This window comes from Ailuropoda melanoleuca, chromosome 4 (genome assembly GCF_002007445.2).
Source record: "Ailuropoda melanoleuca isolate Jingjing chromosome 4, ASM200744v2, whole genome shotgun sequence".
NCBI classification, from domain to species: domain Eukaryota; kingdom Metazoa; phylum Chordata; class Mammalia; order Carnivora; family Ursidae; genus Ailuropoda; species Ailuropoda melanoleuca.
In genome coordinates, this window is record NC_048221.1 from 56199750 (window position 1) to 56213043 (window position 13294).

The window sequence follows — 13294 nt, forward strand, 5'->3', positions numbered from 1 at the left end:
CATATCTGTCGTTAAAGATACAGGAGCCTTGGGCACAGAAGCACCCGTTTCCCCAATGGCGTCTGGGCATGGGTCAGTGGTAGGAAACACTTGAACTGGCCCCCGAGAGGGAACAGGGCTTCCCCAGAAGACAGCAAGAAGGACATGGGAAGGGGGATTCTGGAAACTGGGAATGTCAGGGGGAGTCCCAGTCTGTACGTCAGAAGATGGGCACGGGAAGGAAGGACAGGAGCAGTGTGGCTCATGGTGCCCCAGGGGAGGGAGGCTTCCTGGAGGAAAGGGCAGTTGAGCTGAATGAGGAAAGAGAGGAGAAACTCTACAGGCAGCCAGGCCGAGAAGACGGGTGAGGCTCAGAGACTTGGGGGGCAGTTGGGGGTATTGAGGGAGGCTGCAGAGCAGTGGCTGGAGCCCATTGCTTGTGGCCTCGAAAGCTATGGCAGAGTTTGGCCTTGGCCCTAAAGCTGGCAGGAAGTGGGGTTCTCTGGGTGCTGCAAGCCAGCTGGGGGGGCAGTGGGGGGGATTGCCAAGACCCACCCACCAGGAGAGGACACATGGACCCGGGAGCATGCGCTGCCGGCCCCAGGCAAGGCTGTGTTCCACGTTCATTATGTTCCGTGCTCAGGCCAATTTCAATGGTACATTCTTATTTGCGTTTAGAATATTCCATAAGACTGGCATTCGTGAGAACACAGCCCCACGAGCCACAGGGGGAGAGCAACTGCAAGCAGCTCCAGAGAGCTGACCTTTCGTGGAGGGTTCCTCTCTCATGCCCAACTGTTCTTTGTGAGATGAAGTAAAGAGGGACCTTTCCCTCTAAGCCTCCTGGTGTCATCCCAGCTGTGAACAGCCCCTCTGCCAGCTGTGGGCCAGCGAGCCTGCTGCGGGGGTTCCCGAATGCTGCCCAGGGCTGCTTCTCGGGCGGGTGGAGGAAGGTCAGCTCACTCATTCATTCTTCGGCCCAGCGTCTGCCCCCGGAGCCCACGCTTGAGTGCGGAGCAAGGCTCACCAACACCTGACCACAGATGCGGGCACTTGCAGGGCTGGTGGGAGCCCGTGAACCTGAGCGCATGGGGAGGAAGGCCTCCCTGAAGGGAGAAGTCTGCCTGGAGGCCTGAAAGTGGAGTAGACATCAGTGAGATGAAGAGCCTCGGGCCGGAGAAGCACTGGAGGTGGGAGATGGAAGCCAGTGCACACAGGACAGGGTTTTCTCCGCTACAAATCGCCTCTCCCGCCATTCAAGACAAAGGTGGAACATGAACGGATCACCTCTGCAAAGACCTGCCAGGCCATTTTAGGCCTCCCTAGGGTTTCCCAGAGATCACTTGGATAGAGTTGCTGTGCCCTCTTTCTCTGGCAGGCCAGAGAAGGTGATCTGATTTTTCCTGTGAAGAAAACAAATGGATTAACAGAGATCTAAACAATGGAGGAAGGAGGTGGGGATCCCAGGATGGATGGGGTCTACAGCACAGGTGGAGTCATGAGGCTTCCAGAGGAACAGGGAGGGATTCAAGGGAAGGAGGGTCCAAAAGCCCCAGCCGTAGACACATCGGTAGGTACCTGGGGGGAAATTGCAGGAGATTAGGGCTGCGGGACTACATTTCTCTGTGAAGTGGGGGACCGTGTCATGTGGGTCTGGGCCCCGAGGGTGTCCCCCATCCCCTTCGGCAGCCTGTGAAGGAAGGCAACCTCTGGGACCCACCAGCTCACCTCGTTTCTGGTCCTCACGAGGGACCCCCCCTTCCTTTTCTGGGGAGGGCCACCTCCACAGCTCCCGGCCATCCGAGTGCACAAGACCCACCTTTCCTTTCTCTTCTCCGGACAGGGAGCACAGCCCGGGGAGTGGTTAAGAAGGCTAATATGGAGCCCAACGGCCTACGTTCTTACCCTGGCTCTGCCCCTTACTTGCTGTGTGACTTTGAATGAGTCACCTAGCCCCCCTGAGCTGCGGGCTCTTTGCGCATTGAACAGTGGTAATAACACTAGTCTCTGCATAGGGTTCCTGAGAAGTTTCAATGAGCAAATACAAGTAAAGCACTTAATATAGCACCTGGGACAGGGTTAAAGGCTCAGTACGTGAGTTATTTTTAATATAATTCTAATCAAAAATGAATTTTGCTTTTCATCACAGAACTGATTTTCTAAAAATAGGTCAAGAGAGTTGACTGTAAGGCTGGGGCCTAGATTTTGTTCAACTGAAAGTTTAAGAAAACTCCCAGCTGTGGATTGCAGCTATATTTACTGTGCTTTAGGGCAAAGCTTTCTTCCCACAGAGAGACCATGTGCAGAAATCAGAAGTCCCAGTTGGCACATCCCTGGCTGTCAAGTCCAACCTTGCCGACGGCTCTCAGAGCCTCAGAAAACAGTGCGGTACCAGCGGATTGCTAAACACACATGGGAGGCCGGGAAAATACTCACAGCTTATGACACTTATAACCCAAGGAGAATCTTTGAGGTCCCCTCTAGGAGGAAACTGAGGCCCAGGAAGGAGAAGGGCCTTCCCCGAGGCCGTGTGAGTTGGGCTCTCTAAGGCAGACCCCGCTCTGCTTCCAGCAAAGAGTGGTTCTCCTCCCCTTGCTTCCCAGTGTCAGACTCAGATGTAACCCACACATCATCACCACCACTGTGGGCCAGACCCTGGGCTTGGCACTGGGGCTTTATCATTTCACTGAATCTCCTGAGGCACTGCCGCTATCACCCCATTTCACAGATTGGCAAACCCAGTCTAGGAGAGAAGAGCCTTGACCAGATCACACAGCCAGGAGGTGTCAGGGCTGGATGGTCCTCACTCCTCTGGTCTTCCTTATATTGTTCAGTGACACCCCAAGAAAAAAGACTTCAAGCCTCAGCCAGTGGAGGTACCCCAGAAGTCATTCATCTGGAGCAAGAATTCAGTCGCTTGGACTCAGATCAGCCTCTGGCTGCTATGTCCCCAGCAGACACTGTTCTCAGCTGTGGGGACTAGCTGTGGTCCAAAAATGGAGGGAGCTGGGTGCGAGAGATAGTACCAAAGACTGGCTCTTTGGTATGTGTTTTAATTAATCAATTTATTTAAGATTTTATTTATCTATTTATTTGAGAGAGAGGAAGTGAGAGAGAGTACAAGAGGGGGGACGATCAGAGGGAGAAGCAGACTCCCCACTAAGCAGGGAGCCTGATGCGGGACTCGATCCCAAGACTCCAGGATCATGACCTGAGCCAAAGGCAGGCGCTTAACCGACTGAGCCACCCAGGCATCCTGGTATGTGTTTTTAATTAGACTTTTTATTTGGAGATAATTATGATTCATACGTACTTGTAAAAAAAATAATACAGAGGGATCCCAGGTACCCTTACCCAGTTCTCCCGTGGTGGTGACATCTTGCAAATCCATAGGACAGTATCACAGTCAGGATACTGACATTGATACAGTCAAGCCCCAGAACACCCCCATGACCACGGCATCCCTCATGTTGCCCTTTATGGCCACATCCACTTCCCTTCCATCTCATCCCTCCTGAGCCCTGACAACCACTAACCTGTTCTTTCATTTTGTCATTTCAAGAATGTCATGGAAATGGAATCATACAGTAAGTCATCGGTTGGGACTGACTCTTCGGTCTCTGGTTTTGGATGGGTTAGTTCTGCTGACCAGTGCTCAGGGCTTGGACCTGGTCTGGAAGGGAGAGCCCTGTCCATCTCCTTCCTGGGGGTGACAGGACACATTCCTACCCCAAAAGGAGGACTTTGGGCAGATTTAGATCTTAAGCTCTCAAAAAACAAAGTCTGCCACGATTGGGCCAGAATGGTTACTTGTCAGGGGGAGAGAGGGAGGGAGGGTTGGTCCCTCTGAGCTTCAGTTTTCCCTGCATGGTATGGCCCTCCTTTCCCTCCTGGTCCCAGTTTCCCTCTGCTCCTTGCCTTCCACCCAGGTTCACACCAGGGCCTGCCCTTTCCCCAACACATCTGCTAGTTCCTTCCCCGGGCCCATAATAGACCATTGTGTAAACAGGGCCTACGTGATCAAGACATGGAAAAAAGAAGCAGGAAGACATGGCAGGAAGCTACTTGGACTGTCAGAGCAATTACACCGAGGAGTGGACTCTTCCAGGGCCCTCACATGCCCGGGAAGGTCTGGGTCAGCAGGGCAAATTGTCGGGCGGCTTCAGGCAGGACCTAATGGGCTCCGGCCCTGTGCTCTCATTAGCACACATTCCTGGCAAGCAGGGCCCTGCAGCTTCAGACGGGGTGGTTAGCCCGGGCTCACAGTCTGCCAGGACCAGACCACAACAATGGGAGTTTAACAGCAGAGAGGCTTATTTCTCTGCACAGGGACTGCTCAGGACCAACGGCCCCCATCTTTTTGCTCGCTGTTTCCAGGGTGCAGCCCTCGTCTGTGTGGTCTCACTTCTCTCCCTACTCCACTCGTGTTCCGCCCTCGCTGGTGGGAGGCGGGAAAGGAGCAACAGGAGGACAAGCCTTGACCAGAGGGTGCGCTCAGCACTGCTGCTCACTTCCTTTTGGCTGGGATTTGGTTACATGATCACACGACTGCAAGGGAGGCTGGGAAATGTAGTCCTTTATTCTGAGTCAGCGTTCCAAACCAAGCATCCAGGATTCTACAGGGGAGAGCAAGACTTGGGAAACTAATGGCAGGTTCTTCCTCTGCAAAACAGGGATCGCGAGAGACATTCCCCCTCATACAGCGTGCTTATGAAGGTTGTGAACGTTAAACAGGGTGCGCGCTTAGTGCCAAACTTGTGGGAGAGCTCAGAAAAAATGTTAGCTATCCTTCTTTCTTTTTACCAAATGAGATCCTGCATGTGACACCCTGGCCCCATGCTGAGCACAAAGGATGTGTCGGGTCATGGCTGCTGCGGTTGCCACTGTTCCTGTTAGCGTTGGGTTATGACAGGCTTTCAGCCCAGGGCTCTCTCTTGGACCCTCTAGCCCTTTCCCCAAGCAGGTTTCCTTACGCACCCCGAATGATGTCCTGCTGCGGCCACGCGCTGCCCCTGCACTGCCCCCCCCAGTCTCACCCTCTCAGCCCCCAGACGGATGGCCAGGCCCTGCAGAAGTCATGCCAGCGCGGCTGCAGGAAGTGGCTAATCCCTCTCATGTGGCTTTTCACAAATGGTCTGGTTTGCCGTGCTCAGTCCCCAGCATGGTAGGAATCTGGGGATGGCAGGGGTGATGCAGAACAGCCTGTCCCCTCTTGGCACAGATCCGGCATTCTGGCCCAGGCCCTGTAGAGGGTAGTGAAGAAGGGGGGATGGAGCCCCCACGTTCTGAGAATCAGAATCAGAACACAGTGGATACTCTGGCGGCCTCACAAGACAGCTCTTCCTGTATGCCTTGTCCCCATGGCTTCTCTGCTCCCTCACCCAGTCCTAACACCACAGGGCACTTCTCCAACTAGCTAAGAACCCATTGGCCAGGATGAGGAAAGTGAGTGAAGGGGCACTGTGTTCTCACACTAGTCCATATGGCCTCAGAGAGTTCTAGAAACTTGTTGCCCAGATTCTGACAGATGCCCCAGCTCAGGCCATAGTGAGCAGGCAGCTCACTAACCCCTCAAAGGCAGGAAGAGTCAAGGCAGAAACTAATCTGGGCTGGAGAGAGCAGGACAGGGTGCCAGGGCAGCCCCACCAGAGGCTGTGGACCTATGAGCCATGAACAGGGACAGTGTCAGGGTCAGGTCCAGTGGGCTGATGGTGAGGAGGGAGGACCCGCCTCCAGGCACATCCCACGAAGGGGCAGACGTGGCTGAGGGTGGCAACAGGCTCCTTGTCAGGGTGGCAGACAACCGCTGCAGCCCAGACCTGCCGTGAGCCGTGCCGAGTGCCCTGGCGTGTGCCTGCAGGACCCCTCCCACCAGCCCTGGGCCTTCAGCAGTTCATGTGGGCTCCTCACCCGCTCCAACCAGGCAGCCGCTAAGTCAAGGAAGAAAACAAAATCCACGCAAGCTAACACCAAAACATCTTCAGAGCTATTCCTGAGTGAAAGCATCAAAGCAAGCAATATGATGCTGCTTGCATCGTTTAATGATAAATGCTGGCTTTAGAACTGTCTGTGGGCATATGCATGAATGTGGAATGCAGCAGAGCCTGGAAGAAGAGGCACCGAAGTGGTGCAGGTCCGGGTTCTGGAAGGGCCGGCCACGCTGCAGACTCTCGGCACCCTCAGCCCAGACCGAGCTCACCCGAATGGAGTCAGCTGTTCGGGCCTGAGCGGAAGGAAGACTACCAGGGAATAGGTCTGCGCCTCTGAACCAGGAGCCCCCCACCCCCAGCCACAAATTGATGGCTCGCTCTCTCTCTTCTTCCTGCAGGTGGACCTTTATAACTCGGACCCACTCATCTGCCACGCAGGTCTGAAGGTGTGCTTCGGCAACCAGCTGCTCAACGCGGTGACGCGGGTGGAGCGGGCCCTCCCCAAGCTGACCTTGCCCTTCCTGCTGCTCCAGGGCTCTGCCGACCGCCTTTGTGACAGCAAAGGGGCCTACCTGCTCATGGAGTCTGCCAAGAGCCAGGACAAGACACTCAAGGTGAGCAGCTGTCCCCCACTCCCCCAAGGCAGGGGAAGGTGGCACCCCGTGAGGCCCCCCTGGGGAATAAGCACCAGGAATCCCAGATATCTGTTCACTCTAAGGGAGGGCATGAGCCGCTAGCTGACTGTTTTCATGACCAAGCTTGAAAGGAAGGAGAGAACACTGAGAAGGTGTCAGGTCAGGAAGGGCACCCACAGCCGGGCACTGAGCAAAAGAGGCCTCCTGAGGGAATGTCTTCAGCTCTGTCGTGACCAACGGCCAAGAGCCTGTGTTCGCCTGGCCTCCCTACGTGTTGGCCTTATGCACCAGCAGCAACAGCTCCAGCCCGGCTGCCACCGCCCAGGCTCTGAGCACAAAGGTGCAGGGGCCCTGGTGGGATCTGGTCTGCGAGGGACTCTTCAAGAGCACGTCCCGCAGAGGGGACAGCACCTGTGGCTTAGCCGCGTGCCATGTCAGATGCAACAAACCACAAGGGACTGCCTCGGAGCGCCTTCCACGATAGCAGATGTCGTTGTGGGGTTGAGATGTGCCCATTTCGTTTGCCTGATGGGACTGGGAAGAGCCTCAGCTGGAGAGCACCTGCTGTGCACCGTCAAGGGACAGCTGCTCCTGCAGGTGGCTCTCTGTGGCTGGCTGGGCCGACACAGCCCCAAGGTGCATTCCTGAGTGCACATGTCCTTGACCGTGCCGCCACAGCCTGAGCAACCATGTGCACGGGCCTTGTGTCCAGGGCTGTTTCCTGCTGGGTTATAAGGACAGCAGGCAAGTCACACAGATCCCACACCTACTGAGCAGTGGAGTCGGGATTCGAACTCAGGTCTTCTGCTCGAGCCTCCCCAGCCCTCTCCGCACCTCGCTGACAAAGATGCTCACTCACATCTCTGCCGAGCATCAAGTGCCCCCCTCGCACCATTAGGAAGCGCGGAGCCTGCCCCACACCAGCCAGCAGATGCAGGTTCGTGGGTGAAGAGAAGGGAGAAAAGAGAAAGGAAAGCTGGCTGGTGTTAGTGCCAGAGGGCGTGAAAAGGCAGGCCGACCTTGCGGCCGGGGTGGGAGCCTCCCGCTGCCTGCCCTGGCCCTGGTGCCAGGAAGACCACTCTGTTAATCATTAATTCAGCTACTCATTGGGCACCTACTCTGTGCCAGGCCTAGGGAACAGACAGGCCAAGTCCGACTGTCCCATGAGGCCTGCGTCCCAGCAGAAATCTGACCAGGATGACGATGTAGGAGGTCGGTGTCAGGGGTGGGCTGGGTGACCAGAGGGAGTGGCGAAGCTCTTACTCCAGATGGGGTGCACAGGGAGAACGGCAGAACATTCCAGACCAAGGGGGAAGGAGCGCAAGACCCCAGGTTGGTGAGATCGCGGTGTGCGCAGGCAGCCAACAGGGGGCGCTGTGAGCCGAGCAAGGGAATGGCGGCTTGTGTCCTTGGAGAGTCTGGACGTTTTTTTCAGTTCCACGAGGGGCCGTTGGAGCGTCTGGAGCTGGAGAGCGGCGTGTGCTGATTTCAGTTCCAGGTGTCCTCACAGCCGCTGTGTGCAGACAAGACTGGAGGGCGGAGACCTGCCAGGAGGGACAGTGAGACAGGGACCAGGGCGTGCCCCGGGCGGTGGGCTTGCACAGTAAGGAGGCGGGGCATGTGTTCTGAGATGGGTAACACTGGGAGAGAGATCTGGGCAATATCGAGAATTCCGTTTTGAGCTACCTATTAGAGAGTCCCATTAGAAATTCAGAAAAAGACCGGGGCGTCTGGGTGGCTCAGTCAGTTAAGCATCTGACTCTTGATTTCAGCTCAGGTCATGATCTCAGGGTTGTGAGATCCAGCCCTGCGCTCAGCATAGAGCCTGCTTGAGATTCTCCCTCTCCCTCTGCACCTCCCCACCACACTTTCTTTCTTTCTCTGAAAAAAAGAAAGAAAGAAAGAAAGAAAGAAAGAAAGAAAGAAAGAAAGAAAAGAAAGGAAAGAGAGAGAAAGGGAGAAAGGGAGGAAGGAAGAAAAGAAATTCAGAAAAAGAAAGGAAAGCAGGGTCTCTTAAAGATACTCGCACACCCATGTTCACAAAGGCGTTGTGCACAGCAGCCAAGAGGTGGAAGCAGCCCAAGTTGTCCATCGATGGAAGAGTGGGTAAATCAAATGCGGTCTAGACCAACAATGGAATAGTATTCGGCCTTGAAAAGGAATGAAATTCTGACTCATGTCACGACATGGATGAACCTTGCAGACATTATGCGCAGTAAAATAAGCCAATTGCAAAAGAAGAAGTACTGCGTGACTCCACTCGCGTGAAACATCCAGTCAGAAGAACCACAGAAATAGAAAGTAGAATGCCGGTTGCCCAGGGCTGGGGAATGAGGAGGGAATTGAATGGGGCCAGAGTTTCAGTGTTGCAAGATGAAAAAGTTCTAGAGATCATTGCACAACCACGTGAATATACTTTACTGAACTGTGCACTTAAAAATGACCAAGATGGCAAATTTTATGCTATGTTTTTACCACAGTATTTAAAAAAGGAAATTGGGAGGTGCCTATTAGCGGTCTCACTGGAAATGGCAAATACGCAGTCAGATACACACATCTAGAGTTCAGAGAGAGGCCTGGCTGGAGAGAGAAATTCCTGAGTCACCAGCACGTGGATGGTTTTCAAGCCAGGAGACCGGGCGAGGTTACTCCAGGGAGGGAGAAGGAGGGCCATGGCCATGCCTGTGGGCCACACCAGCCTGCAGAGGTCAGCAGGGCCATGGGTAAGCCCTGGCCGTGCGGTGCTGCCCGAGGCCCCTGCCTGCTCCTGTCCCCTCCTGTGGCCCTGACTCCTGTCTTTCCCAATTGCAGATTTACGAAGGTGCCTACCACGTTCTCCACAAAGAGCTTCCTGAAGTAACCAACTCGGTCTTCCGTGAAATAAACATGTGGGTCTCCCAAAGGACAGGGGCGGCAGGAACAGGGTCCCCACCCTGAGCGCACCGGCTGCGTGGCCGGCCCACGATCGGGCAAGTGGGCGGAGGACGGGCAGAAGCTGGCTTCTCACGTGTGGCTTGCCAGGGGGAGGGGGGAGGAAATCACAAATTGGAGGAGTCCCTAGCGCAATTTTGTCAGAGACCAGGCTGTCTGTTACTGGGTCTACCTTAAGGGGTAGACACTTGTGCAAAAACAGAGAAGGGTCACAGGTAGTTTCCCGGAGGGAATGTGCTCCAATGTCCTTAAAACCGAGCAAAGCCTCTGCCCTGCCCCTCCCCCAACCCCCACCAAGGTTCCCAGGGATTCCTGGTGTTCCTCAGACACCTGACTGCAATAATTGGAGGAATCTCCCCTCCTGCCCTCCCCTCCAGCCCCCACCCTGCAACCCTCCCCACCTGGCCCCACCCTGTGGCCTTTCTCTGGCCGTGGGACGAGGTGGCAGGGGTCAGCTCCCCCAGGGCAGACTCCCGTGCCCTTCAAGGCCCAGAAAATGCCCGGGACCTCCTTGGCAGGAGGAGCCACACATGACCCGTGTCAGCTCCTCGTCAGTCTGGAGCTGGGCTTGGGGACAGGGTGAGGCTTGGTCCAGGAAGAGAGCTGGGCAGGAAATCCCTCCTTGCTGCCGGGGAGCCTGAGGCTGCCCACCGAGCGCTTTCTATATGCAGAGGCTGCCTTTCCTTGCGTGACTAATTGTACCCGACGCTATGAGAGGCTGATTGTATTGAAGATGAAGGATCTAATATATAATGTATATTCTAAAGCAGAGATTATATGGGTGGGTGGGAGGGACCAAGGGGGGCTTGAAGGCATTGGAGCCTGATGCCCCGGCACAGGACGGGGACAGGCTGGCCGCAGGGCCCTAGGTCAAGGCGCTCTGGTGCCGCCCAGGGAAGCAGGGCCCGAGTGCCAGCAGTGGGCGGGGACGGGCCCATCCCTGCTCCTGGCCCGCCTGGGCCCACAGCCGCCCTGGGAGCCTCGGTGCTGGTGTCACAGCTACCTCTGGTGGCGGAAGAAGAGAGTCCCGACTCGGTGGCCCTGCCCAGGGCTGCAGGCCCCAGAGGCCACAGCAGGATGGGCCCACCTTTCCCAGCAGAGGGCCCAGCAGCGCCTGACCTGCCTTTCTCAGGTGCCAACCCCAACCTGCCCGCCCTGGGCCCTCACTTAGTGCCAGCAATAAATGGGGATCCCCGCCCACGGCGGGAGGACTTTCACTTTCAAATGGGACTGTTGTTACCTCATGGGGCTCCTTAGGGCACATATGACCTTGAGAGGGGGTGGAACTGCAAGGGGGCACCTGCTTGGCTGCAGGGTGCAGTCCAGGGTCCTCAAGGCCCTGGACAGGGCGGCCGCTCCCCTGCCAGGCTCTCTGACTTTGGAGGCTGGGAGTTGGGGCTCCCCCAACTTCCTTCACCCACACCCTGTTCTTCTGGGGCTTGCTCCGGGTCCCCAGAGAGGGGGTTCCCCCCTGCTCTCCTTCCAGGGGCCCTGAGCACACCGTGGTGTAGCCAAGGCAGGCCCTGGGCCACAACGGAAAGTCATGCTGGCCTGGGGGTAGAGGTTTGTGCTCTCCTGCCCCTCGGGTGGGAGTGGGGGGGGGCGCAGGGCCAACAGCCCCACAGAGAGAGCCTTTCATTGCCCCGTCTCACTTCTCTGGCTTCTCTTTGGAGGAGAAAAATGTAAACAATGTGCTGAGAGAGAAGGTCAGCCCCCGCCTGTTCAAACTGGGCCACTGTGTGAATGCTTCTGCTCCCCAGCTGAGGAAGAGCAGGAACTCCCCCCGTAAACCCCCCCACACCTTGAGACACCCCTGAACCCAGATCTGGAATTCTCACCCAGAGCTGTGAGAGTGCGGGTCACACAAAGTCGCCGCCCCCCGCCTCCCAGAGCACGAGCCGGCTCGGCCATTTCCCAAATTAAGTATCAGGCACATGGTTTGACCAGGAATCCTTTGGTTGCATGGATTTTTTTATATGAAAGCTCTGACAGAGACAAATTCAGTCACATTTACATATTTAAAGGTTAAAAAAATTACCTATATTAAAAAGAAAGAAGAATTATTTGGAAGCAGGACTGTCTCCTAATACAGGAGGGGACAGGACGTTGCCACCCAGCTCTGAATGGGCGCAGGTGTGGCAGGGCCCGCCTGTCCTGGGGGAGCTGTGCCAGTCTCGAACTGGGTTCATTCTTGGTGTTGACGGCTCCCTGCTGGCAGTGGGGGCTTCAGAGTCCTGCCTTCACCACGACAAGGAGCTGAGTTTGGAAGGGAAGCGAGGTCATACATGGCCCAGCCTCAAGAAGGTGAAAGGAAGGACCCTGGAGATATGCTCCTATCAGGATCCTAGGCCCAAGCACTGACATGATGCCCCGCCTTCCTCTGGAATTCGGCGGTCACCCTGGTCCTACAGAAACCACGGGATCCATGCCTGACAGTCTTTCTAGGAAAAGATGCCGTCCTGCAGCGGGAATCAGAGGGGGGTTGCACCCTTGCAGGGATGGGGGGTCACCAGTCCTCCCTCCCAGCTTCTGGGGGGCACTGGGGCGCGCCTTGAGAGCACCAAAGAACACCAGGCAAACCCGCCTGCCCTGCTCTGCACCCGCGGCAAGGTCCCATGCTACCTTCTCTTTCACCAATCACTAACATAAACCCGCTCGGGTCCCCGTGATCTAAGCAGTTTGCCAGTTACTGTCTCTGCAGCCCAGCCGCATCCCTCTGTGTGTACCCTTACTGGGGACTTGTGATCAGTTAGGAACTATCAAAGGAACCATGTATGCCACAGCTAATCCTAATAAACCGGATGTTTTCTGCACGGTGGTGTGGTCTGTCTGTCCAACCCCAGACTACAGCATTCCTGCGCTGAGAACAGCAGGCCCTCCTGCAGGGCATTATTGCTGATCCAGTCGTCTGACCCAAGCCCGTGGGTGGGGACTTGACTGTTCCTCCTCCATTCTTGGGAACTTGTGCCTGGAGCAAACTGCATGCTTGCTTTCTCTTCCCGACTTGGTCACTGCCGGTACTGGGGAGCCTGGGCTGCGCCCAGCTCTCGACTCCACAGGTTAGTTAGTTCCCCACCCAGGGGGCTTCACTCCCACTCCGTCACCCGTCTCAGCTCTCCTGCTGTTGGGCCCAGGGCTCTGCACTCCTCCTCCATTCCTGTGTCCCATGGTCAGCTCCACCTCCACCTCCAGGGAAGGGCTCCGGCCACTTCCCTCTGGCCCCACTGTCACCTTCCCCTCCCGCCAGATGGCGACAGCGCCCTCCTCAGGGGGTGCCCTTCCAGCCTTCCCCCACACAGCTCACGACCCAGTGTTAGTTAAGTGAGTCAGAGGTGGCCCTTCTCACTCACAACCACCCCCTGCCGCCCGTGGCCTCCCTGCCTTCACCCTCTTCCTCCTGTGTCCACTGGCCCCCTCAGGCCAGCCTCCCTGCTGGCCACCTCAGAGGCCTTTCCTAACCACCTGGTCTAAAGCCAGCACACCCACCCTGACTCCTTCCCCACCTTCTGTATCCCCAGCACATTATTGCCATCTGACAGAATCTGTGTTCTGCCTGACTACACAGTAGCTCTGTCCCTCCACCAGAACCGACCTGCAGGAGGCTGTGGGCTTGCATTAGGCCTCTCGTCTCCCAACTTGCCCAGTGAGGGAGGGAGGGGATGAGGGAGGGAAGGCCTGCTGCACCTGCCCCCCAAAATGAGGACAGAGGGACACAAACCTGCCACTCCAGTGCCCTAGAGTTGTGGGGTCAGGAAGAGGGGTGATGAGAGCACGGGGGACCAGCCCAGAGGCAGCCCTGCAGGAAAGCAGAAAGATGAA

The 13294-nt window shown here is 56.3% G+C and overlaps 1 protein-coding gene across 5 annotated transcripts in view; it reads left to right on the forward strand.

Moving 5' to 3' along the window:
- The window catches only part of MGLL (monoglyceride lipase), a 113428-nt gene extending 101140 nt beyond the window's left edge, over window positions 1-12288 (forward strand). For all 5 annotated transcript variants that reach the window (XM_034658878.1, XM_034658879.1, XM_034658877.1 and 2 more), the window contains 2 exons: window positions 6308-6523; window positions 9356-12288. In XM_034658878.1, coding sequence (XP_034514769.1) covers window positions 6308-6523; window positions 9356-9481 — 342 coding nt within the window. In that variant the 3' untranslated portion in view covers window positions 9482-12288. The remainder of the gene's footprint in view (window positions 1-6307; window positions 6524-9355) is intronic.
- Window positions 12289-13294: the final 1006 nt, after the last annotated feature.